At 51.2% G+C, this 15,615-nt stretch overlaps 1 protein-coding gene across 2 annotated transcripts in view; it reads right to left on the bottom strand.

Annotated features, from left to right (window-relative positions):
* Abcc6 (ATP binding cassette subfamily C member 6) overlaps positions 1 to 15,615 on the bottom strand; it is a 50,524-nt gene that overhangs the window by 14,222 nt on the left and 20,687 nt on the right. For both annotated transcript variants that reach the window (XM_075952888.1, XM_075952889.1), the window contains exons 12-20: positions 14,030 to 14,233; positions 13,711 to 13,857; positions 10,618 to 10,705; positions 9,304 to 9,376; positions 7,927 to 8,053; positions 7,582 to 7,758; positions 5,903 to 6,070; positions 4,397 to 4,568; positions 1,537 to 1,612 (exon numbers count right to left, since the gene is read on the bottom strand). In XM_075952888.1, coding sequence (XP_075809003.1) covers positions 1,537 to 1,612; positions 4,397 to 4,568; positions 5,903 to 6,070; positions 7,582 to 7,758; positions 7,927 to 8,053; positions 9,304 to 9,376; positions 10,618 to 10,705; positions 13,711 to 13,857; positions 14,030 to 14,233 — 1,232 coding nt within the window. The remainder of the gene's footprint in view (positions 1 to 1,536; positions 1,613 to 4,396; positions 4,569 to 5,902; positions 6,071 to 7,581; positions 7,759 to 7,926; positions 8,054 to 9,303; positions 9,377 to 10,617; positions 10,706 to 13,710; positions 13,858 to 14,029; positions 14,234 to 15,615) is intronic.

The following is a 15,615-nucleotide window of genomic DNA, read 5'->3' on the forward strand; positions in this document are numbered from 1 at the left end:
GATGGACACATGGGTGGGTGGATAGAAAATGGATAGGTGGATGCATGGGTAGATGCATGGATGGATCCATGATCTAGGCACCATACTTCCCTCCTACATGGTACCCAGCTCCACCACTCTAGAGTCAGGCAAGTCCCCTGATGCCATTTCTAAACAGGAAACAGGAAACTCCCGAAGTTTCACTTTGGCCTAAGCTTTGCTCCAGTTTCCCCTGCTGTTGACCCTTAGACTCAACAGTCCAGCTTGTCTGGAGGTCACTTTTTTAGCATTCTGATGCTGAAGATATTTGTATTTCTGTCATCTATGGAAGTGTGGACAGACTTAGCTGTTCTGTGCTTCAGTTTCCCTAGCTAAAAGTGGGCTGCCCATCACTTAGTACCCGTGTGTTGTTTCCCCAGCATTACCGGTCATTTACTATTTCCCATGAATCATCCCACCCATCCTTTTTCCTCTCCATCCAGCCAGGCCTCTTTCCTGCCCTCCCCCACCCACCCAGCATTCTTCCATCTGTCCCTTCATCCAGGTAGCCAACCGTTCACCCTCCCATTAATCCATGCCTCTTCTCTTTTTCCTTCTGCTTTTTCAAGACAGGGTTTCTCTGTAGCTTTGGAGCCTGTCCTGGAACTAGCTCTTGTAGATCAGGCTGGCCTCGAACTCACAGAAATCCGCCTGCCTCTGCCTCCTGAGTGCTGGGATTAAAGGTGTGCACCACCACGCCTGGCCTCATCCATGCCTCTTTTAATCTTCTGTTCCTCCCTTCATTCATCCCCCATCTGCTTTTATCCTTTCTTCACTCTCCCCATGCACACATCTGTCAGTTCATGCCTGAACATCTCCCTCCTCCCTTCCTCCCTATTAAACGTCCATCTCTCCACCCATCCCACATCCACATCTGCCCTTCTACCTCATCTTACTCAGCTTCCTGTGCATCACACTGCCACTAAGGGTCACTCTCAGGGTGCCAGCTGTCATGCTGTCAGAGGATCTGTCCCCACCTTCAGTATCCACAAGGTCCAAAGACCCTCAGCCTCCCTCATACACTCTCCCACCTGCTGCTACAGAAACCCACACTGCCTGGTACATGGTGGCCTGTTGTTGTCAAAGTCCAGCTTCCCAGTGAGTCACATGTGCCCTAGACACAGAGGACTGGTAGGAAGGGAGGCTCCCTCTTGGTGACCCCCATCTGTGCGCTCGGCCAGACTCCAGCCCAGTCTGCCCTACAGAATGGGAAGAGTGCAGCCTAGCGCTGTCATTTCCAGCCATGTCGAGAAGCTTTCCCGGGAGCCAGCCTACCCTGCTCTACTGACTGGCATCACCCGCTTGAAGGACTTGTCTTAGAACTGGCCATGAGGAGCTTAGTGCCTTGTTAACTGGCAGATCGTTTGGGGTGGGTGACTTATCCATCACTGAGCCCATGGGGTATTCAAAGGCAGCTCCACCTGTGAGTTTGGCTGCCCCTCTGCCTGAGGTACAGCAGCCATAGCATCCGGTTTGTCCTCAGCCTGGGCCTCTCTTGCTCGGCACCAGAGAACCCACCTTTCTGGTCTGCTCTTGGGCCTCCCACTTCCAAGAAAATCTCCAAGGTCATCACTGGCGGCCTCAGCGTGTGGACCTGCAAGGGTCAGGGATATCAGTGAAGGGCACATCAGGGAAGCCAGATACTGGCTGGGACACTCACTGCTGCCGTGCCCTAGCCTCTCTGGAAAACACTTCCTAGCGTGGTTGCTGCTGCTGCTCTGGCAACTTTTCTCTGCTCTCAACCTTTCCCTGGGGTCATGCAAAAGCATCGCTCATTTATCCTCATTCATTCATTCATTCATTCATTCATCCAGTCATTCATTCAGAAGATACTGAGCACACGCTATGGAGCTGGGAAAATAGCACGCTGCCCCTGCATACTTATCACACTTGCTCAGGCAGTTTATTGTGCCTAGCCTGTTCTTTCCTCGCTAACTCAAATGATATCTCAGGTGCCAAATTCCCCAGGAATAACCTCCCATCTGATGTTACCCAGGTTGGGCCAGAAATATAAGCAGAAATATAATAGCTTAGCTCCAGATCTGTGAACAAGAAGTAGCCGCTATTACAAACCACTGAAATGTGGGTGATGTTTGTTACACAGCAATGTCACAGCAAAAGCTGTCCAATACAAATGTGCAAGTTCTGTGCTCAAGGTCCCATCTCCAAGCTCACGATGACACAGCGAGTCAACAGTTAAGTGTTGTGGTGGTTTGAATGAGAATGAACCCCAGAGACTCACACATTTGAAGACGTGGCCACCAGTTGTTAGAACTATTTGGAAAGGATTGGGGAGTGTGGCCTTGGAGGAGATGTGTCACTGGGGGCAGGCTTTGAGAATTTTCAAAGTCTGAGTCTTTTTTAGTCTCTGTCTGTCTTGTGATTTGTGTCTCAAGATGTGAGCTTTTAGCTACCATGCCCGCCTGCCTGCCGGCATGCTCTCCATCATGATGGCCATGGACTCCAACTCTTTGAACTCTAAGCCCCAAATAAACTCTTTTCTTTTCTAAGTTGCCTTGGTCCTGGGGTCTTATCACAGCAACAGAAGAAATTAAGACAGTTTTTTGTATTTGTATGTATGTGTAGGTGTGTGTATGTGGGTATGTATGTGTAGGTGTGTGTATGTGGGTACGTATGTGTGCATGCATGTGTATTTGTATGTATGTGTAGGTGTGTGTATGTGGGTATGTATGTGTGCATGCATGTGTATTTGTGTGTGCATGCATGCAGAGGCTAGAGGACAGGAATGTTGTCTACCATGTTTTGTAAGACAGTCTCTCACTGGCCTAGACCTTACTACTCAGGCTAGGCTGATGGGGAAGCAAGTCCTATAGATCCTCCTGTCTCCGTCTCGCCAAAGCTGAGACTATGGGCTACCATGCCGAGCACTTTACAGGGATGCAGAAGACTGAACTCAGGTCCCCTGCTTGCAAGGCAAACAGTTAGCCAACCGAGCCATCTCCCCACAACCTATCATGGAGGGCCAATGCTGAGCAGATGTTTCTAGAAGAGGCAAAGCCCTAGACCAGGGGTAACATTAAAGCAAGGCTTGAGACATGGTGGGGGGGCAGCAACAGCCAATGAATTCAAAAGCGTGTTCTCCGGCTCCTAGTAGCTTGGCTTCATGGCCCAGCACTGATACTAACAAGCCACACGTGAAACCGTGGGCCAGTTTCTTAACTTGCAGGCCTCGGTTTCCCCATCTGTGAGATGGAGACAGGCACCGTCTGACTCACTGAGCTGTAATGAGTGAAGGGTTTCTCACTGTGTGTGTGGTGGTTTGAAAGAAAATGGCCCCCAGGAAGTGGCACTGTTAGGAGGTGTGGCCTTGTTGGATGGAGTAGGTGTGGTCTTGTTGGAGGAAGCGTGTCACTGTGGAGGGGGACTTTGAGGTCTCTTATATGCTCAGGTCACGCCCAGTGAGACACCACTTCCTGTTGCCTCCAAGTAAAGATGGAGCCCTCACAGCAACTTGTCCCCCACTGTGTCTGCCTGCACGCCACCATGTCTCACCATGATGACAATGGACCAAACCTCTAAAAATGTAAGCCACCTCAATTAAATGATTCCCCTTTATAAGAGTCACCTTGGTCATCGCGTATCTTCACAGCAAGAGAAACCTAAGACAATGTTCGTGGCCGATGTTCCTTCTGGAAGTTTGTTATTTACCCTCTTGAATACAGAGGGACCCTGGGATCAGATGCTCTTCATAACATGTTTAGCATAGACACTGGGTGGGACTCCCTGAATTCTGCTCTGGGACTATAGACACAGGCCTCAGTGCTGTGTACAAGGACAGTGCTGGTTCCCCCACTTTAGAGGGCCCTTGTGAGATCAAGTGAAATGTTGTCACTTAGGGGCTGAGGGGAGGCTAAATTGGTAAAGCTTGTCTCACAGGTATGAGGACCTGAGCTCCCCGCCCCCCAGAACTCACACAACAAGCCAGGCATGCAAGTACCATGCCTGTAACCCCAGCTCCGGTAAGGCAGGGACAGAGGATCCCTGGAGCTCACTGGCATTCAGTCTAGCTGAACCAGTGAACCTGGGTTGCAATTAGGTACCCTAGTTCTAAAAGCCAGGTGACAACTCCTGAGCGTGACCTCAGGCCTCTAACGACATATGCACGCGCACACTGGCACACACGTGTGCCTACGCACATAAACACACAGAGAACCAAAAGTGTGGCAGACACACCGTGAGCCCCAGGCAGTGTCCTTGGCTCTTTGTGGGGGAGGGGTGGTCTGTCTGCAGGGCCAGAGCAGCAGCAGAGAGGCCCTCAGGATGGGTGTGGTCAGGGTGCTCCACCCCCATCAATGGGACCCTGGTAACCTCCAGAGCCAGAGCCAGGCACAGAGATGCAGTGCTGCCCAGTCAATACCTTCTCCTCCTCCTGCGCACTGTCTGGCTCCATCCAGAAGTCCCACCAGGGCTCCGTTTCTGTTCAGAAGGTCCTGGTAAGAGCCCATCTCTGCGATGGCCCCATTGACCAGCACCAGGATCTGGTCAGCCTGGGGCAGGACGTGTAGCGTGTGCGTCACAAGGATCCGAGTCTGGGCAGAGCAGGGGCAGAAGTTACATGAGCTGGAGTGTCCCCGAGTCAGAAAGGGGGAACAGGTGGCCCTTCCTGTGTACCTGCCCGTGTTCTGGAAAATACCATGTCCAAAGAGAATAGTGGGGTGTCTCAGATCGAGAAGACCTGGGCTTAAAGTGAACCTGAGAGCTTCCCATTCTGATGGGATGGAGCGAGCTGAGAAACTCACCTGAAGATCAACACAGAACAAGTGGAAATACTTTAAAAAATGTCTTTTGAGACAGGCTGTCACGTATACCAGGCTGGCCTCTACTCACTCTGTACCCAAGTGTTCTAACTTCATTTCTGTTGCTGTGACACACTGTGACCAAAACACTTTAGGAGAAAAGGGTTTATTTGGCTTACACTTCCAGGTCACAGTCAGTCTGAGGGCAGTCAGGACAGAGCTGCAGGCAGGATCCCGAAGGCAGGCCTCCTTGCTCTTCCCTGTGATGTCAGCTCCACTCAGGGAACTCCTTTGTAGCCCAGGAAGTACAGCAGGATCCACTGGGATGCTGCTTGCTGGATGGTTCCCCTCACAGAACAAGGCTCACCTGGCTTCACTGCACAACCCAGGTCCCCTGGCCCAGGGATAGTGGTAGTGGGGTGGGACTGTGGGGTGGGCTGGGCCCTCTTACATCAGTTAACAGACATGCCCATAGGCCAATCTAATCTAGGAAATTCCTCAGTCAAGGCTTTCCTCCCAGTGGACTGGGCTGTGCTAAGTTACCAGTGAAAGCTGGCCGGGACACTAAGGATAACCCCGAGTTTCTGATTATCCTGCCTCCACGTCTCTGGTAGGATTACAGACATGCACCATGGCTGTTCAGGAGGTGTTGGGAATGGTGTTCAAGGCCTTGCACATGTAAAACTACCACCGAGTGTCAACCCTGGTATGGGAATACATTACACTTAATACACCAAGCACTAGAACTCAGCCATGAAGTGCTCCTCAGAGCTTGTTTTTTCCTTCTCAAGATTACACAGCAGAAGGAGCCACAGTTCATGAACACCAACTAGCACTAGGAGAAAGAATTGCTACCCAGGAAAAGATCAAAACCCTTTAAAAAAATTTTTTAAAGTTAAATATGTACCACTTTGAGATCGTCATAAGACTGAAACATTATAAATAGTTTAACCACAACCCCCCTAAGAAAGAAGTAAGGGTAAGCCACTGAGATTTGGGAAGCTGTTTGTTACACAGCGTTGTTGCAGGAAAAACTGACAGATACAAAGAAGAAAACTGGACTGGAGAAGGGCTGGTTAGGACAGAACTCTCAGGACTTCCTCAGCTTCGCTCTGACACACACTTACCGTACCCTGGAGCAGTCCACTGGGTCCAATGACCTGCTTGAAGACATGCTGGCTGACATGGGCATCCAGGGCCGCCAGGGGATCATCCAGCAGGTACACAGCAGCCTTTCTGTACACAGCCCGAGCCAAGCTCAGTCGCTGCTTCTGGCCCCCAGAAAGATTCATGCCCTGGGAACATGAGACAGGGACTCATATACACATCTGCTGGTGACATCAGAATGACTGGGTGGCCAGGGAGGCAGAGGCAGGCATCTACAGAGTGAGTTCCAGGACAGCCAGGGCTACACATAGAAACCCTGTCTCAAAAAACAAAACAAAACAAACAAACGGAAAACCCAGCACGACATCAGTGAGGGACAGGCCTGCTCATTCAGGGACAGCACAAGGCACCTGCTCTTGGGTCTTGCTTGTCTCTAAACCCTGGGCCAGAACCCTTGCTGGCCTGAGCCTGCTTTTCCCCTTCCCAGTGTCCCTTCTGGAGATGCTGGTTTTTTTGCACTGTGTCTCCTCCCTCTCTGCCCAGTATTTCTTCCCTTCCTCAACTGCTGACATGTTCCCTGAGGACGCCACTCGCCCTCTTGTCTAACTAACTTATTTTCATTCATTTACTGACTGCCCTTGGCTGAGGGGATCTAGCAGCGAGCGTCCCACTCTCCTGACCTTTTCATCCAATGAACACATGATGGGAAAGGGGACAAGAGCAGGCCTGCCCTCAAAGGTGACGCAGGATGTGAGCCCTGTGTGTTCTATGGGGACAGCTTTCCAGCTGGGGCCCTGCAGGATGAGTGTGCTTGGGAGATTGGGTGAGCACGGGGCGGGGGCGGGGGGGGGGGTGTCCCTGTAGTTGGAGAGGGCAGGAAGTATGACGGGAGATGAGGTAGAGGGAGAAATGGGGTCACACCGGGGCTTTCTGGGGCTGCTCAAAATTTTGGCTCTGACTGAAGGCAATGGGAAGCCCCGAGAGTTCTGAAAGAGGGAGGGAGGGACTTGAACTCTTGGCATGGCCCTCTGTCTGCTGGGCTGTGATTGCTCTGAAGGGAGAAAGCTGTGGTGGCTCATGCCCATCATCTCAGCGCTCAAGAGGCTGAGGCTGTCTCAAACCAAAACAAGAGGCTATAGCTCAGAGGTGAAGCAGTTGCTCAGAATCAGCAAAGCTTGATCCCAGCAGTGATTCCCAGTTCCCTAACCCAGGGGCTAGTCCACATTTTCTAGGATGGGACAGAGAATAACTTTTGTAAAGTCTGAGGGTCATTTAATGTCTGTCCCAATTCCCTAGCTCTGAAGTAGTCATAGATCATAGGCAGTGAATAGATGACTGTGTCCCAATAAAACTTTATTTACAAAAACAAATAGGGGGCTGGCACTTAGCACATAGTTTTCTGATTCTGTGTGTTCAATAGCTTCAGATGCCTGTGTCCTGTGTGGGGACCATCTCAGCTTAGATACTTTGGTGAGGCAAAGAAAGGGGAAACAATCTGGCTAACATTACTCAGCAGGGCATTCTGCTCTCCTTTTGTCTCTGTTTTAATTTTTAAAACCAATTTCCCTTTAATAACGGAGCAGCTGCTATATGTTTGGCTTTGAGCTGGGGCCTCCTTCACGACACCCTTTCTGTCTCTATTGTCCCTCATCATACTATCCCCAGGTCAGGGAGGCATTTGGACCCAGGAGCTCCTCACCTGCTCCCCTATTGGGGTGTGAACTCCTTCAGGGAAGCTGGCCACATCAGACTCCAGAGCACAGGCTTCCAGAACTTTCTGCAACCAGGGCAGGTCCAGCTCCTGCCTGAAGCACACATTCTCCACCACTGAGGTATTCTGGACCCAGGCCTCCTGGGGCACATAGGCCACGGAACCCTGAAACACGCCTCGCAGTTGGTAGCTCATATGAGAGTAGGGGATTGGGTGCTCAGAGGGCAGGAGGCTGACAGTGGTTGACAGGGATCTGGACTGTGAGGGAAGATATGAGGGATCTCTGAGGATACATCTCAGTGGCCAGGGCAGCGAGGAACAGGGTGGTCTTACCTCAATGCTCACAGACCCTTCTACCTTCAACAGCTCCCCGAGCAGGGCAGACAGAAGGGAGGACTTCCCAGCCCCCACTGGGCCCACAACAGCCAGCAGACAGCCTTGGGGCACGGTGAGGTTGATCCTGACAATCCAGGGGAAATACAGCTCTGAAAGGTCAGCTTGGGTGTGTACAGAAGCAGGGAACCCCAAACACACCCGCCCCGTCCTGCTGTTCAGGCCTGGGGAGACCATTAAGAGGATACACAGGGCCGTTCCTCCCCGATCCTTGTCTGAGTATCTGAACCGCCTTCCCTCTCACACCTGAGCACGTCATGTGCACACTGTGCCTGCCACACGAGCATTTCCAGACATGCCACAAACATAGTGTACAGAGTCCCACGCACAGGCAGTACACAGCTGGAAGCGCATGCGTGTGCCGATCCACGCACACACGCACATGCACACACAGAGAGGACATGATGTGATTGCTTGGCTGTTGTAGCCTTGCTCAGGCCTCTGCCTCTGCCCTGCCTGCTCCTGTCCATCCCCTGCTGTCAGCCACCACAGGCTGGAGTTCCTCAGTGCTTAGTTCTGCTAAACACCCTACAAGGCCCAGGACAGTCCACAATGAGGTATTCTCATCCCTAAATAACAACAGCACCAGACTGAGAACCTGGGCATGCTCCTGCCTCGGGGTCTTTGTTCTTGGCCTTTTCACTGCTCAAGAAGCCTTCCCCTGACCTCTGGACCCTCAGCTGGGATGCCAGCCTTTCCATACTGTGGGCTTTGTCGCTTCCTGGGCCTCCCTCTGTCCCCAGCATCCAGGATAGAGTACATGGCAGGTGCATGCCCAGTGGACACTCGTGGGTGTGTGGACAGAGGCAGAGAGAGATGGCCAGGTTTCCTTTCTCTTTGTGGGGGACAACGACCTTGGAATTGACACAAGAGGCATAAAAGGAGGTCACAGTTGATGAGGCTGGGCCTCAGGCCTCGTGTTAGCCAGGCGGGGAGCAGAGCAGTATCTCCTGCCTGATGGGGGAGGCTCAGGTACACTTTTCCCCTCTGTAGGGCTGTAGCATGCAAGAACCCTTGCCTTGGGCTGGAGAGATGGCTCAGAGGTTAAGAGCATTGCCTGCTCTTCCAAAGGTCCTGAATTCAATTCCCAGCAACCACATGGTGGTTCACAACCATCTATAATGGGGTCTGGTGCCCTCTTCTGGCCTGCAGGCATTCACACAGACAGAATATTGTATACATAATAAATAAATCTTTTTTTTTAAATGAACCCTTGCCTCTCTGCACAGAAACCCAGCCTAGCCTAGCCTAGCCTCCAGCCCCAGGTGAGACACCATTTCTCAGAAGTCAAGAGCATTTCTTGATGGGATTTCATACCCGTGCAGGCAGGGAGGGCTCTCCTGGGACCAAGCAAAAGTGCCATTGTGTACAGAGATTCGATCCTTTGAGGCTGCAGGACATAGGAAAACGGTTACAGGGGCCGATCCTGCTCTCCTGGCATCCAGTGTCCCGTGTTCAGGACCTTAGGCCTTTGTTCTACTCCTAAGCATCGGGTTTCAGCTAGAATCCTCACAATCCTGCCCTACTACCTGCTGACTTGGCAGTGACCCTGCCGTAGTAGCATTGTAATTCTGGGACAGGGAAACCTCAGTCAGTGGTTCAAATCCTGCTTGCTGCCTTTTTTTTAAAAAATAAAGTTTGAACTAGGCAGACGGTTTATGCCTGTAATCTCAGTACCTGGCATGTTGAGACAGGAAGGTAATGAGGTGGAGGCTAACCTGGGCTACAGAGCAAATATGCCGCCAGTTTGGGTTATACAGTGAAGATCGCTAATAAAGTTATTTATTATAAATAATCTCAGTGTGCCTCTAGTTCTGATATTTGGGAGGTGGAGGCAGAAGGATTATGAGTTCAAGTCCAGCCCTGGCTACACAGCAAGTCCAAGTCCAGTCTGGGCTACAATACCCTGTCACAGAAAGCCAGAAAAGGGGGCACCAGAGGAACGAGTCATGGTTAAGCGCACTGGCTGCTCTTCTAGAGGACCCAGAATCAATTCCCGGCATCCACATGGCAGCTTACATGTACCTCCAGTTCCAGGGGATTCAACACCCTTTTCTGGCCTCTCTAGGCATCAGGCACTCACAAGTGCACAGACACAGAAGCAAGCCAAACACCTACACATATAAAATAAAAACAAACAATCCCCTGCCCCAATTTTAAGACAAAATTTAAATAAATAAAAAAAATGCATCAATTTTGCATATGTTCTAATTGAATTGTGGTACTTAAATTAATGTAATCCCCGGGACAATCACCTGCAGGATGTCAGATACCCTGGAACTGGAGTTACAAACAGGTGTGAGCTGCCAGGTGGGTGCTGGGAATTGAACCTTGGTCTTCTGGAAGAGCAGCCAGCACTCTTAACTGCTGAGTCATCTCTCCAGTCCCTGATTTGAGTCTTTAGCTTAATAACATGTCCATGGTTCTCTTCCTAGACTTCTGCATAAGGGCAAGGACTTGGCACCCACTTTTGAGTGCCTAGGTGGCATCCCACAGTGCTCCACTGATTGCCACTGTACAAGTGGTAGGAGCAGGAGCTTCACAACGTTGGGTATAGTGACATGGTTGGTGGCAGGACCTGCATTACACGTGTTCTCTTTGTCCCCCCACCCCGCCCATCTCAGCACTCACAACATCTGGAGGGACTTGAGTCTATGCCATTGGGGTCTACTTCTTCCAGACATAGGAAGGCAGCCAGCCGGTCGAAGGACACTCGAGCCTGGAGACACAAGAGTGGGCTGGTCACAGGGTCAGAAGGCCTTTGGGTGGGTCCCTGGAAATGCCTGGGGAGGGTTTCCTGAGGACCTAGCACAACACTTTGCATTTTCTTGCTGCTGGGATAGAGTTGTATAGGTCACAGAAAAGCAATGACCTTGACAGGGATGGGGACTTCTCTCTGCTCCTCACTCTAAAACAGAGAGACTGGAAGAAACCAGCTGCCTCCAACTAAGGCCTGGGAAGAGGACAGCACCTTTTCCAACAGCAGCCAGTAGCAATGTGGAGTAATTTCCAACTCTGTCCATTGGGGGCAGCCTCTTGAGCACCCTTTGCACACCTATCTAGGTGATTGGGGGTGACTGTTACAATAGAGGTGGCCTGGGGGAGGGGATAGCACAGTGGGGTGAAGTTCTTGCTGTGCAAGTGTGGAGACCTGAGTTCATAACCCCAGAGCCCACGGAAAAACTTGGCATGGTAGTCCATATCTGTCATCCTAACATTCGGAGAGCGGAGACAGGGAGATCTCTGGAACGCTCTGGCCAGCCAGTCTAGTTAAATGGATAAGCTCTGGGTTCAGTGAGAGACCCTATCTCAAAATTAAAATGGGATAGAGAGAGAGGAATAATAGCTCGAACTAAGAATTTTTTAAAAAGTCATATGGAAACCTGCTATTCTAGAAGCTTCCATATGTGTGTATGCATTTCATTGGAGCTACCCTACACAAGGGATAAAGCTTCTCTCATAAAACATGCATTACCCAATAAAATGCCTACTGTCAGATACAGTAATAGCTCGCCTCTGACCTAGAGAGGCCCCTAAAAGCACAGCTGCTCTCGACACCCACCAGAACTTGAGGGTACAGTCCTATTGCTGAAGGCATAGCATGCTTTGTCACAGGGCATGGAGAAACCAGGTTGATACCGACTGGGCAGCTTCCTCCCTGCTGGCCAACTTTTACGGCATCAGAAGGTGCTCTGCAGGCTGCTAGAGGAGAAGGTGACCAACTCTCTTACCTAGCTGTGCATCCTGTGAGCTACAGATGATTGTCACGGAAAGATGTGCTCACGGATGCAATATTGCTGTTAATGTTACGGGGTAACCAACGTTTCCTGATTGGATTTAAGGCCTGCTCCACAGGTGGAAATGTATATTTGGTACTATAAATCTGGCCAATAACCCATGGCTGGTGAGCTTATGTGTTTGGTGTGAATCTCCAGCTCGCCCCTGCACAGTCTGGGGAGCTCCATTCCTGTCTCTCCCCAAAGCCCACCTGCGCAGAGAGTCTCCTACAAAGGAAAGATGTCAAAAAAAAAAAAAAACCCAGTTCCGCATCTTGGTGGTTACTGCAGCTTCTGCCCCTGAAGTTGCCAGCTGCCAAAGTCCCTTCCTAAGCACTCAGCTGTTGCTCATCATGGGGAACAAACCCAGTTTGTGGTGTACACGCCATCATCCCTCACCTTTGACCTATCAAGTCTCCTTGCCTTTGTTTGGGGGTACAACTCCTCTGGCCCCATCTCTGGGATTGGAGGACCTGCCAAGGAGTTGCTTTGTTCAAATAAACCTGTTGTTACACTTTTTCAGTTTGGCTTGATCTGGCTTACTGCGTTGGCAAAGAGACTTATTAGGGGAAGGGTGCAGAAAACCTATTAATAGGCATTAGGAGTGAACGTATGACGATTATATTGCCAGATGGAGGTCATATAGAGCTCTACTCTAAATGTGTATCTATTCCTTATATCAGTGCTGCTCTCAGACCTGGTCAGAGTGTCTGCAGAAAGCCCACCTGCAAATGTGGCTTCTATATCTTACCCCTTTCTCCAACACTCAGGGAACACCAGGGAAGAGGGAGTAGAAAGATTGTAAGAGCCAGAGGTCATGATTTGAGAGAAACAGTGTCTCTGGACACGACAGGGTCACCGCACTCTGCCTGGACAGGGGCAAGCCAGTCACCACTCTAAGAGGATGAGGGAGGAGCTCAGGTGCCCCCACGCCTCGCTAAGCAGCTATGGATGGTTAAGGCTTCTGAGGGCGAGTGAATGAGTCATAGGGAAGAGGGCCTCTCAGTTGTGACAACATCATGGAAACAGAAGCCTACAAGCAAACCTGCAGAGCATTTTCTTGATTAATGGTTGATGTGGGAGGGCCCAACCCATTGTGGGCGGTGCCGCCCCAGGCGGGTAATTCCTGGGGTACCATACAAAAGCAGTCTGAGCAAACCAGTGAGCTCCTCCAGGGGCCTCCACATCAGGTCCTGCCTTGACTTCCTGTCCTGACTTCCCCAGACAACGGACTTAGAAGCTGTCAGATGAAATAAATCCTTTCCTTCCCAGGTTCCTTTTGGTCATGGTGTTTATCACAGCAACAGAGAGCCTACTAAGACAGTCAGTCAGTGTGTTTAAGGGTGTGACCTCGGGTAGGTCATCAGCTTCAGTTGATGGCTCCACACTCAGGGGCATATCATCGGTACAAATTGGACTCGGTATAAAATGATATAAAAACAATGAGAGAAATCACCAAGTTGGGAGAGGATAGGGAATGGATTTGGGAGGCGTTAGGGGAAGAATGGGGTGAACATGAACAAAATATATTAATTGAAATTCTCAAAGAATACAAACGTCAATACTGAAGGAAAGGTGGAGAGAGATAGAAGGGACACCGGTGTGGACCTCTGGACAATGTCATATGTGTGTGCACACACACCCCTGAGGACAAATGAGGGCGAGGAAGGAGCCGGTCAGTTTATGCAATCTTCCTTTGCTTTAGCATCCCAGGACAGGTGAGGGGAAAGATAGGAAAGGCAGAGAGAAAGAAGGCCCTGCTCAAGGAGGAAACCCAGGATGAATTTTTGAACATAAAAGTGACACATTCTCCAGGGCTACTGGCTGAGGTTTCCCTGTACCCTCTGATCGACATCTCCTGGAGTCTTGCTGACCGCTAGACTTTCCCTCCCCTCACTCTGCCAGCAGTGGCCCAGGGGTGCTGAGATCCTTTGCCCTTCCCCCTCACCTGAACGATGCAGTGTATAGAGAAGGGCAGGAAGGCCTGGGCTTTGTTAAGGATGCTGAGTACTGTGAGGGTCACAAAAGCCTTCTCTGCATCCATGGCGTTGTCCTCTGCCACCAGGGTGTGGACAGCAAACACAACCAGCGCCACCTGTCAAAGCACATGGGTGGCACTGAGCCTGCCGTCCTTTCTGGTCCACAGAGCCTGCTGAGGTGTCTCCAGGGTCTGTATGTCTAAGCTGCAATGCTGCTGGCACAGGCTGTCCACCCCAAGCCTGCCCTCTCCCAGGCCCCTCTCGGCAGTGAGGCCAGAATGACGTCACCAGAAATGTAGACACTTGGAAGGACACGAGAGACACAGAGAAGAGGAGGGTGGAAATCTTCAGAGCGCCTAGCTCCTGGCCCCGGATATGGAGGAGTCTCTCGAGGAAGGCTTGCTCCCAGCCATGGGACTTGATGGTTCTCACAGTTCTGAGTATAGAGCTGGTGAGCCGGGCTCGGGAGGCTTTCTGCCTCATCTGTTCTTCCTGAGACAGGAGAGAAGAGGCAAGAGAGGGACCAGCCTGGAACTCTCCAAACCTGTGGCCCCAGCCGCTCTGCTGCAAATCCTGCAGAATCTTTCTCCAACGCACACACACCAATCCAGCACCTTGGCCAGGGTCCTGAGCCACACCACCCTCACCCTGGGCTTTCCTCACTCCCAAGAGCTGTCTCAGCCTCCTGAGACTGCTTCCACTGTGCTAAGGAGAAGCCATCTGTGAGTGGTGTGGTGCTGCCAGGAAGGGTCTGTGGAGGCAAGGGTGTCGCCTGAACTACATCTTAAATGAGGAGGATGAGAGGATACAGGAACTGCGTGCACAGCAAATGCACAGCGGAGTGCATGGGGGTAGGAGAGGGAGACAGTGAGCTGGATTCCTCAGAGAGAGGGGCAACCGCCGTGGGCCTGAAGGTCAGGCGGAAGTGCTTGGGGTTTCATGTCCATGCCAGAGACCATAGAACAGCTGTGTGAAGAGTGTCTTTAAGGCCACCCAAGGACTGGTCAGCCTGGTTAGCAAGGAGAGGGACGGGGCTTGGGCCATCTGCTGGGAGGGTGTCCAGGGATCTGCAGAAGCAAAGACAGGGAGGTGGAGTGCCTGCCTAGAGGTCAGGAAGGCTGGGGAACAGTGGAGCAAGGCCAGGTGACAGTGGAGGGTGGCTGGGACAGAGAGGTGAGTTCAGCTACCTCACTTCCCTGCAGTTCACACCTTTACTGACCAGTTTCCTCCCGTTCCACGAACACAGGGTCTGCTGTGTGGTCCAGGCTGGCCTCAGACTATCTTCCTGCCACTGCCTACCCAGACGGGGACGACAAGTCTGTGCCACCACTGCAAGCTTACTGAGCGCGTGCTGTTTATTTATCTATCTGTTTGTTTCTGAGTATAAAGTCAAAAGATAAATAGTCACTATATAGTCCAACTGGCCTGGAACTTGCTATGTAGACCAGGCTGGCCTCAGACTCACAAAGATCCCCTATATGCGTGCCCTCCCCCAATGCTGAGATGAGAGGTATTCATCACCATACCCAGCTCAACCACTTTGGTTTTCACATTTATAAATAAATAAATAAATAAATAAATAAATACATGTTTGAGGTGTGCATGTCACAGTGAGCATGCGGAGGTCAGGGGACAACTTGCAGGACTTGGTTCTGTCCTCTCACTGTGTGGGTCCTGGGATCACAGCCAGGAGGCCAGGTGGTTGGCATTTTTCTGCTGAGCCATCTCACCAGCCCGTATGGTGTACTAAGCACCACCTACTGCCCCAGATGCTGGGTCTGCCTCGGTCTTCAGTGCTTCGAAGCTTCTAGTCTTATGTCTGTGGGCTCTATACCAGGAGAAGTGCTATAGAAATAAAAACTTCAGGCAAAGGA

Source organism: Microtus pennsylvanicus, chromosome 18, assembly GCF_037038515.1.
Source record: "Microtus pennsylvanicus isolate mMicPen1 chromosome 18, mMicPen1.hap1, whole genome shotgun sequence".
Classification (NCBI taxonomy): Eukaryota; Metazoa; Chordata; class Mammalia; order Rodentia; family Cricetidae; genus Microtus; species Microtus pennsylvanicus.